The sequence below is a fragment of the Chroicocephalus ridibundus genome, chromosome 3 (assembly GCF_963924245.1).
Source record: "Chroicocephalus ridibundus chromosome 3, bChrRid1.1, whole genome shotgun sequence".
NCBI classification, from domain to species: Eukaryota; Metazoa; Chordata; class Aves; order Charadriiformes; family Laridae; genus Chroicocephalus; species Chroicocephalus ridibundus.
Window position 1 is genome coordinate 103,371,238 of NC_086286.1, and position 10,997 is coordinate 103,382,234.

General features: G+C 42.7%; 1 protein-coding gene across 2 annotated transcripts; it reads right to left on the reverse strand.

Annotated features, from left to right (window-relative positions):
- Positions 1 to 848: 848 nt before the first annotated feature.
- Positions 849 to 9,599, reverse strand: TMEM14A (transmembrane protein 14A). 2 transcript variants are annotated; one of them, XM_063330334.1, is made up of 5 exons: positions 9,117 to 9,358; positions 8,220 to 8,305; positions 6,369 to 6,470; positions 2,360 to 2,447; positions 849 to 1,465 (listed from the first exon to the last, which is right to left on the reverse strand). In XM_063330334.1, the coding sequence occupies exons 2-5, from the start codon at positions 8,293 to 8,295 to the stop codon at positions 1,426 to 1,428; spliced, it is 306 nt and encodes a 101-aa protein (XP_063186404.1). In that variant the 5' UTR covers positions 8,296 to 8,305; positions 9,117 to 9,358; the 3' UTR covers positions 849 to 1,425. The 2 variants fall into 2 exon arrangements, with proteins under 2 accessions (XP_063186404.1, XP_063186402.1); XM_063330332.1 differs by lacking the exon at positions 9,117 to 9,358 and adding an exon at positions 9,531 to 9,599 and having other exon boundaries at positions 852 to 1,465.
- Positions 9,600 to 10,997: the final 1,398 nt, after the last annotated feature.

Consider the following 10,997-nt stretch of genomic DNA (forward strand, 5'->3'; position numbering starts at 1 on the left):
TAATCTAAGGCAGGATTCAGCTTGCCTACAGTACAGCTAGCCACATTGGCATGGGTCACCAAAGCCTATTATGGTCCATGGCAGTTCAATTCTACTGGGATGCTGTGAAGTTCTACTTCAGGATGAAATGAGCCACATCTTCTGTGTCCAGCTGTCATCCCAATCTGAAATCCGTAACATACCAGCTCAATTGCCTGGAAACCCGGCAAGACCTGGAGATAGCTGACATTAACATTTGTTAACAAAAGATTCCGGAGCTGGAGGCTGTGGTTTGGGGTTGTTGGTGGTGGGGGGGTTGCCTTTTTTTTTTTTGTGTGTGTGCCAGTTGTGCCTTAGACATCTGAGCTGCTCGCAACACCTTGTCACCACCTAAGCCCCTGCCAAGAATAATAAGCTTGGTATTCCACTGATGGATTTGTGCAGCACTGAGATCTGATACATGATAGCCTTTATAAGCAAGCTCTGTATGAAAAAAAATAATGAAAAGAAGCAAAATTTCTTTTTGTCTTCAATAGTGCACTCCCCCATATTCTGTTTCCTAATGATTTGGTTGCACATTCCTGTGCACCAGAAGATAGTCTTACCCAAGCTTTCAGACCCAGGGACTACTCAATTATTTTCAATGCAAACCAAAGCAACTTCAGTCCCTGAACAGTTTATGTCTGAATGCTCTCCTTTGCTTACGGTCAAGCAAGATAACCCATGTAAGACCAAAACAGCAAACCTGGTAAAGAGTACTGAAGTACTGAACACGAAGTTACATGTTTTAAACCAGTGCCAAGTACAAAGCAGATCACCACACCATTGACAAAATGGCTCACTGGTCTGCATAAAAAACTGAGAAGCTTTGAATATTTTATGTTTTATTTTAACACTGATAATGGTTTTTACATTTAGAACCAGCGCAACAACATGCGTGTATCTGAAAGAAAGGTGGGTTTTCTAGTGCAATATAGTACAGGCCCACGCCTTTATTAATTAGTAAGCAACAATACGATTAGAATTGATTATTTAATCTCAGAAGCTACAAAATTATGGTTCAATACAATGTACCTTTTTAGCATAAACATGTATTATATATATATTATTCTTTCAGAGATACAGTGCAAGACTAAATTTCTTGGGGCGCTCAGCACCCCTGAAAGAGATCAAACTTAGGGAAAAAGATCCCTTGAATTAACAAACTGCTTAAACGGAAGTAGATCAAAATATATCCTCAACAAAACATTTGTTTTAAGTTTTTTAAAAAAGCTTGCAAAATATCAGCAAATGTCAATAATCAAATTACAGGTACAGATCTTTTACAGAAAAGATAAATCCAACGTAGAGACTTGTGTTCAAACTTGTCTTTCAAGTATAGAGAGCTTGCCTGTTTGTTCAGTGAGTGCAGCAGTCATACTTCGGTTCTGAAGTTGCTAAATTCTCCTACAGCAGCATAAAAACAAGCCTCAAAATCATCAAAAGGCTGCCAAAAAAAGAACAAGAAACATAAATACGGTTGTGCATGAACAAAGACAGTGAAAGTCATCATTATGTAACAACACATTCATAAATACCTGACACTAGAGCCTCTAGTAAGCAATCCTTCAAAATGTCTACATCTACAGCCTCGGTGTCTGCTGAAACACAGAGCCCACCTACGCTTGAAATGCGATCCACAAGGGAAAATACCACTTTCCAGTTTAAGTTCTGATTCTGAAATTTTGCATCTTGACAATTTACATCTGATTTTTTCCTCCCTGTATGTAACTGGAGTAAAAGAGTTGATGGTGTCATATTAAAACTGGTAACAATGAAGCAACAGTTATTATTCCTTCAGAAGACAGAGCTTCTGACTTACAGTTGAAAAATGTTTTGAGTTACGGACTCACTGGGAAAAAAAGTTTTGAATTAGTCCATAATTTAATTTCAAAATAATAAGTACAGAAAATTATGTTTATCAGAATGCCAAAATAAACAGCAGCAATAAAGCAGTCAGAATGGTTAGAAACATCATAATTTGCAGTAATACTGACCAAAGTTCTTCAGTCAGGTCAAAAACGTCCTAGTTTTCAAAGGTGCTGATCTTACAGAATCATAGAATGATCTGGGTTGGAAGGGACCTTGAAGACCATCTAGTTCCACCCCCCTGCCCTTGGCAGGGACACCTCCCACTAGACCAGGCTGCTCAAAGCCCCATCCAGCCTGGCCTTGAACACTTCCAGGGAAGGGGCATCCACAGCTTCCCTGGGCAACCTGTTCCAGTGCCTCACCACCCTCACCACCTGTTCCACTGATCCTGGCTTGAATCAGATGTCAAATGGCAACTATTTGAAAAATCAGTGAAATCTTTACATTAAGATCCTGAATATATGTTTACCTCAGGCATGCCACTAGTCCGGCTGGCATTAATTTCTTGGACCTCTTGAACCTCATTCCCATTATAATGGTCAAAAGAAAAGCTGAAACTGTAAAAGACAATTCAATATATTTATGTTCTCCCAGTGGACCATTCAGGAACATGGAGAGTTTTCAAAGGTCATGGCTGTGTTTTGCTATGAACTGCAATTTAATAAAACATTAGATCAGAGATAGGTTCTATAAAAACATTCTTGCTTTTTCAAAATACACTGCTATGATTTCTTTCAGCTACAAATAAGGTTTCCAGGTGCAGCAGAATGCTAAATCCTATTCCACGGACACTAAGTTTGTCAGACAGTGAATTCTACTCCCCCATACCTACATTCACAGGGATACAAATAAAGGAGGAAGAATCATAGAATGTGTTGGGTTGGAAGGGGTCTTTAAAGGCCACCTAGTCCAACACCCCTGCAGTAAGCAGGGACATCTTCAACTAGATCAGACTGAATCTTCATCATATGAGTAACATGCATGCTGAATTACAGGAATAGTGTCTCATAAATCCCACCACCCTAGACCATTGCAGCTGTTTTCTAACTATTCAAGGAGCTAGAACATCCAACTTTATCTGTTTTCTTTTTTTTAGAATGCTAGCTTTTTATTTGCTGAGCCTTAAAAAACAGATTGGAAGTTTTGCCACTTGCTTTTGCTACAGAACATGGCTGTCAACGTCTCCTTCATCATGAGCACAAGTTCCTTTGTTTCATTTTGCGTCGACCTTGTCTGTGATAAGAGGTGGGCAGCCCAAGAGGGCAACAAATGCAAGTGCAAGCAGCAGAGAACAAACATCATGAAAGGAACTGCATCTTCTTCATGGAGCAGTTTTACTTAAAAGTGGAGGTGGCAATGAACTGATAAGGCACAGGGATTTCATACTGAACTATGGCTGCAGAGCGGTACATAAATGAGATTAATGAGAATATGTAAAACTCTGCAAAGATAGCTAGCTTCGTTAAAGAACTGTCACCTGAAATGCTTCCTAGAAGTGGGCAGAGAAGCAAGACTTCTCATGGGCAGCAGGGCTTTAATACTCTTGCAGCCAAATTAATGGCAGTTACACAAATCTCTTCCCTTTTTTATGGGGCAGTTAAACCATCTGGCTAACTCTCTTCAAACTCCACGGTCTACTCCTGTGGACAGTCCTGTGCTCACAGGTGTCAAGAATTCATTTTAAACTCACTCCAGCATTATAAAACAAGCTCTGACAGCTACAAGCATCTTATGAAACTCTACCAGCTATGCATGTGCACTCATTAAAGATACCCTGCAAAAAACCCTCTTACGCTCCATTATCCATTGCTCTTATTTTCTGGTCCCATAGCCTTGATCCTCTCAGGAATGCCTGAAGAGCGGACTATTACACAGTATGCATCTTGCCCTGAGTGTATTTACAATTAATTACAAGCTACTAAGCGTGTTCACTCTGTGATGTTCTTTTTTTTTTCCCAGTTACTAGTATCTGGCTTTTCACATGTGCCAGTGAGTTTTTAAGACATTCAACTTTTAGACCTGATTTTCAAAATTTCACTATTTCACCTTAAATCCATCAAAGCAATTAATTAAATCAAGCCAAAATCAATTCAGTAAATCAGATTCAGATCAGAAATTCAATAAAGCAGGTGCATCAACTTGTACTCTGAATAGCACTAGCTGTTGCATATTGAAGTCTGAGTTTCCACACCTACTCCAAACACATAAAATTGCATTAAAGCATTCAAGAAAGCTCAGAGTTAATTTCAGGGTGAGTGGGCAAAATACCTGGAATAATAATGTACAAAACAACTAAGGAAATTTGCCTGGGGTATCTGTATGCTACGTACTCCTTGTATGTAGTTACAAGAACCGCACTATCAAGGTCTTGTACTAAAACATTACCTTACATTATTGTAGGAGACTCTTGCATAGGTAATAAATACTGGTTTAATTAATAAATTCTGGTTTGGAATTTTTTTTTTTATTTAATTTCCTAACCTTTTAAAAGTTTGTGTACTTGCTTCATTTTACATTCCAATTTACTCTACCGGTTTCTAAATTAAGAGTGGTAACTTTCTTCCATGCACTGATTTCTTTCTTTCATTTGTGCTCTAGTTGCTTTTGGCACTTTGGGCAGGTTAGGCATAAGTGAAAACATTCTGATTTTCTACAAAAACAATACACATTTATTACGAAAAGCCCTTAGTATTCTGAAAGTAGCAGATACAGTAGGCACCAAAGGTTTTTAAGGTGTGGACCTGTAGATGTTTCTGAGTGTGTCTAATTCTCTCTTCCTCTGAAGTTTTCCTACCGAGTTCTTTACTCATTTGAGGTATCTATGTATGCAGAAGCCGGAAGACACCCTCTTCCAGACTGAGATACATCAGCCTGTGAGAAATTAAAACCAGCCTGAATGGTTGGCACTGGCAGAGTACTTTGTATGAACACTTCCTAACTCACTTCAGGCAAAAATTGTCTGTTCATATCACCTTCTTGGTTTCATTCAGCATTAAGTGGATCTCGAAGAGGCCACCCATTCATAGCCAAGGTTAAATATATGCTTAGGTTTTAAGCAATCAGAACATCACTTTGTAAGCATTCTGAATTAAGACTGCTTTAAAAAGCCTTTGTTCTTTTTACTCTACATAGTAAGAACTCTCTAAGGCAGGTGTAGTGTATCTCATCTGTACTGCTATAATTTCTATTAAATTAATAATACATATTGCTCCAGCTGAAAGTCCTCACATGCCTACAGGTACATGGAATGCACAACACTGACAATATTTTAGTATATCTGACATCAACACGCAGATTAGTGGAAATTTTATATTAGTCCTTCCAAAACTAGCAAATTAGGAAACAGGCAACATGTACTTAGTTTTAATTAGTCTTCTCTTTCACAAATTCTGTATCCAAATTAGTGATCACAAAAGTACAATACTAGATGCTAGTTAAAAGCATGTCACACAGAATAATTACAAATTTACACATACTTAAGGCTGTGCCTTCATTCCAAAAAAAGGGTGTTTTTTTTTTTTTAACAGTGGAATAACTTAATCCAAGCCAAGATCATGGTGGCAAAACTGGAATATCCAATTTCAAGCCATCTAGGAGCAGATAACATATGCCACTACCACCTTTACTAAAGACCACAGTTGGTGCAAATACACTTTGCTAACAATGCTATTCAACATCTTTTTGAAATGGAAGTTTTTACAACTGTCGCTGGTGTAAAGCACAAAGCCAGCATGAACACTGTACCATAAATTCTAACTAAATTCCAAAAAAGCAAGGGTGTGCTCACACAATCTGGATTAGATGTACTTTAAATGCATTTTGGCATGTGCAAGTACAGCCATCTTTGCTAAAACCATGAGTGAGACAAGCTCCAAATAGATCTTAACCGCAAAACAGTTGTATGAGGTTAACAATGTCCCCCTTAGAGGCTGTAGTTCCTTGCCTCCATGAGGATTTAATGGCAAACTAGCTAACATGACAATTACTGCATTGTTTGTATCCTGTCTTCCTTAGCAGCAAAGGAAAAACACTAAGTCAAACTATTTGTTTCATTGGGAGCTGAGGATACATTCCATTATGCAGGACTGGATCCCACACCTTCCTTACTTCTCAAATTACATTCTAATCTGTAGCTCTAATGAGTTTATTCCAGTACTCTCCCATGTTTCTCAACTGGATTTCACAATATTTGCAGTGTTATGCAACCAGCTAATAAAAGGAGGTGCTGGCAGGTGGTGACACAGACCCGCTGGCTGTGTGTGTGAACGAGCTGCCTTAGCTTCCAAACAGTTCCATGTACAAGCTCCTGAACTTTGCAAGCTAAACTGAAATGTCTAACTCTATTTAAAAAATAACATTTAAACCAAAGCAATGTTCAAAAGTTAACATAAGAGAGACTTCTATATGCAATTCAGGAAACTGCTAGTTTTTATTGTTGTTTTTTGAGGTTTTTTTGTTTACTGTAGTAAAACACTTACACAATGATATCTTCACATTTCTTGGATCACGTGTTACGCAGTAAGCTCCATAACCAGACACAGATCCAAAGGTGAGACCAGCAGCTAAAGAGATTTTACTACCTGCAAGAAACCATTCAAGCGTTACTTCTCAATACAATGTCTTTAAGCTCAATCTTTACAGAGTAGTTCTTTCTACAACCAAATATTTTAAAAATAGAACTGATTTTGCCACAGCGCAGCTAGCTCACTCAGCATGAATACAGGTGGTGTTTCTGTAACTGGGTCATTCTCTGGCATGGCATTAGGGGGAAAATTGACTAAATTAGAGGGAGATGATGAGGATCTAGTTATACTTGCAGTTTGGGAAAAATAATCTTTGAAGCACAAACCTAAATTTGGCTATTTTCTCTATCATATATGCCTTTAGAAGCAGTTTTGTAATTTCTCTGGACTATCTGCTGATTTTAACTGTATCTTACAGCACGTGGGAGTCTCCAAAAAATCTTAGAAGTGTGTCAATATAAAAAGGTTAAATTGAATAATACATGTAATCACAAACCTTTCAGTCTGACACCAATCCTGGACAAAAGAACAGTACCACAAACATCACAATTAATAAAGAATTAAAAAAAAAAGAGTTAAAACAATTAGATAGCAATGAAGATTAAAATATGGTTTTTAAAAGTACCTCAACATCTTCCTTCAGTGCTATCAGAAAACTGGTTCATAAAGCCCAGAGTTTCAGTAATACGCCTAGGTTTCTGAATAGGCATTTGACTCGGTACAATATGATAAAAGCGTAGAATCAGCACAGCAGGCATTATCCGGATTGAGCTGATCCCAAAATGTTTATAAATGAAGAATCCTGATCCCCAGATGTCATTCAGCTCACAGTCCTGTTATATTGAGTGTTTTTAATAAAGAATTTGCAAGAAAACAGAAATCATTACCAATAAAAAAAATAATCTAGATTTGCCACGAGGACTGACCAACTATTAAAGAGTGAGAACAAGCGATCGTGACAGTCAGTGAGTGCAGCTCGGTACAAACCAAAAAAAATAGAGCAAGTATTTCAGAAAGTCAGACATAAAGCCAGATGTCTAAGAGCAAAGCATGCACACCCTGTGCAGGGGAACAGTGACCCTGAATCACAAGCATAGGGATGGAATGGCCACGGCGCAGACTGACGAGCTGCTGGGATGAGCGCTTTGTGGGAGAGCTGAAGGGGACCAGGCTAGAGATCCTGCCTGTCCCCGGTACCACTGCGACCTCTGCCGGGACGCTGTGCTGGGCTTGGGCAGGGCGCTGCTGGCTAGGAAGGACTGCAAAAATGACTGAAATAAGGAAAATGCACTTTATAGCACATGATAACCTAAAACCTGCTTATCTTACAGTTAATATCTAACAGATAATTAACCACAAGATCAGAATACCCAAGTAATAGGTTTTCTTTCCAGTGTGCATCTGGAAATCTCAAAACCAAGCCAGGATGCCTCCGCTGAAAATAAACTTTAATCAAAGATCATCTACTGTACTCAACGCAGGAATGATTAAAGGAAATGAGAAGGCCCAAAATACACTGAAGGTCAAAAATAACATAACAGCCCCTTTTTGCCCTGAAAACAAACTCATCAGTTAAATTAACAGAAAAAAGTGAACACTTAAATGCTTAAGTTGACCCAAGTAAATCTCATGAGACAGCTCATTCATAGCAGTTCCGGACGGATTTAAGATGCAGTCATGTTCATTATGGCAGAGTTTTCATGTCTTGCATAATTTTTTTTTTTTTTTTTTTTTTTTTTTTTACAAAGTGTAGTGAAGAAGAAACACAAACGCTTCATTTCCAAATCCTGCTGTCCCAGTACTTACCTTTATGAGTGTATCCTACCACACCTCCAACAGCCAGCAATGCAGCATATGCAAAACCAATCCAATCAATAGCCATGGTCCCAACTCTGGAGAAGAAAACACATTGCAACTGAAAACAAACAAGTTCCTTCCTCCTGGTAAGAAGTAAAAATCATTACTTAAAGTGTTCTAAATAACACTACACTCTCCTAAGTTGTGTTTGACTACTGTGTAACATTCGAAAGGCTGAGGTATGCCTACTAGCTATTTTACGATCTTTTCTCTAACTGCTGCTTTTCCTTACACCTCAGTATCGAGGTATACCATATTTACTTTTAGGGAAATTGGTGGTTTTTTGGATGTACGTGGCATGCATTTTTCCCAATCAAACGCAAGCAAAAAGCTTGCCACTGCCCAAAGCTGCCACTGCCCAGGTGTGTTGCACTTGTGCCACATGGCTGATCTGGGCATACGCTACGGACACACACAGGTCTTGTGAGCACACAGCTTAGTGCCCTTTCAGCCAGGCCGTACTTGGTGGACTTCAAGCGGAATGCCACAGGCCCTGCAACACCAGGCAAAAATAGCAATTTTCAGAGTCTACCCAAAGTTTTCAGACAGAAACCTAGGCTGTTTACAGGAAGCTATATACACAGGCGCTTTATCCTATCTCTGCCTATGCCCCTTTCGTTTCACCTTTAGATTTTGATGCATTGTCCAAAGTTAGGCTCCTGTCCTCTAAAAAGCACTTAATTTGTTGTTGTAATGCCGATCCTGGCTGTGCTCTGTAACGGCAGCAGTGCTGCTGGCCCGCAACCCCACAGCGTACGGCCTGTACCCCCAGCCATTGGGGTACACCTTTCCCCTCCTTCTCCCAAATTAAGTACATGCTTAACTAAGCATACATTTCTTTTTTACCTGAGCGGGTGCTTTCTGGGTCACAGTGTTAGGGGGGGTGGCAGGAAGGACCACACACTGCACTATTTCACGTCAGGCCTTTAATATTAAAAGGAGCAACTCACACCCCAGCTGTAATTCCCTCAGGAAAGCAGCTGGTTTTAGAGGGCCACGGCACCCCCAAAACCGAGGTCTGCAGAGGAAGGGGCCAGGCCCAAAGCCCGGCCTTTCACCCACCCGGCCAAGGCCGGGCGCTGCCGGCCATTCTCCCTCGGCCGGGGACTTCCCCCGCCGCCCCCCTCAGCCTCTCGCCAGGCTCCCCCCGCCTCCGCTCCGCCCAGCCCGGAGCTCGCTTCCCCCAGAGAAGGCAAGTGACCGCCGAGGGGAGCCCCACTGCCCCTCCATCACCCCCGCCGCGGCTCAGCCCAGCCGTACCTCGCTCCCGCCGCGCCGCGCCCGCCCTGCCGCCCTCCGACCTCCCCCGGCCCCGCCTCCCGCCCCCGCCGGGCACCGTCAGGCGTCGCGGGGCCTTGGAGCTGCTGGCGGCCGCCTCGCTGCTGCCTCGGTGGAGGGGAAGGAGGGCGTTTGCCGCCATCATGGCGGGGCCCAGCTGCTTGCAGAGCTCCTATGAGAGCGGAGGCAGTGGAGTTTTGTGGCCCTTGGCAGAGGCGGGGGTCGGGGAGACAGGCCCGGGGCAGCGGGGGGCTTTGCACCCTGTTTGTCGGGGCCCCTTAGCTGCAGGGCCCAGCTCCCGGGTTGGCATCTCCTCCTGCCCTCAGGTGCCGGGGCTCCATAGGCAGCAGAGAGATCCATGGCTTTTTTTAGCCTTTTGGGCTTAAAACACCTTGCCTTGCCATGTTGGGGGTGGAAGAACCCCTGAATTAGAGTCAGTCATGTCTGCAGAGCCGTGTCCCCAAAGGGTGCGCATGCATGCAGACCTGGCCAAGGCCTGGAGCCGGGCTCTCCCGCCTGTGCCGCCCCAGAGTCCCTGCGCGCCATCGCCGTGCAGGGCTCCCCTCTGCCCGCAGCCCCTCACATGGGGTGGTTCCTCTTGCCTCCTCCTCACCCCGTCTTTGCCACTTGGAGGGCTGCTTGCGTGAAGTCAGGTGGGCAGACGCACAGACCAAAGGCTAATATTACCTGTTTGTCAGGGGAAACCAACCCACACAAGTCCCAAGACTCAGATACAACACACATAGCTAATTTATGAACCTGCTTGACATGGTTATTTTAACGCAGTGACTTCTCATGTGCTAGCCATGTTTGCTGCAGCTAATCTGCCACAAGCTATTTTTATCTGTATTTTGTCACCCTCCATAGTATTTAATCATAGAATGGTTTGGATTGGAAGGGACCTTAAAAATCTAGTTCCAACCCCCCCTGCCATGGGCAGGGACACCTCCCATTAGACCAGGCTGCTCAAAGCCCCATCCAGCCTGGCCTTGAACACTTCCAGGGATGGGGCAGCCACAGCTTCCCTGTGCAACCTGTTCCAGTGCCTCACCACCCTCACAGTAAAGAATTTCTTCCTGATATCTAATCTAAATCTTCCCTCTTTCATTTTAAAACCCTTCGACCTATGGCTCCACTCCCTGGTAAAGAGTCCCTCCCCATCTCTCCTGTAGGCCCCCTTTAGGTACTGGAAGGCTGCTGTAAGGTCTCCCTGGAGCCTTCTCCAGGCTGAACAACCCCAACTCTCTCAGCCTGTCCTCACAGGAGAGGTGCTCCAGCCCTCTGATCATCTTCATGGCCCTCCTTTGGACCCGCTCCAACAGGTCCATGTCCTTCCTGTGCTTTCTTTAGCTTTCTGTCAAGTGAGGTGTTCTTGACCAGCGCAGGATGTGTCCTTCAGCAGTAATCAAGGGGTGCCCGCCTGTGACATTCCCCACGCTTCCATTGTTC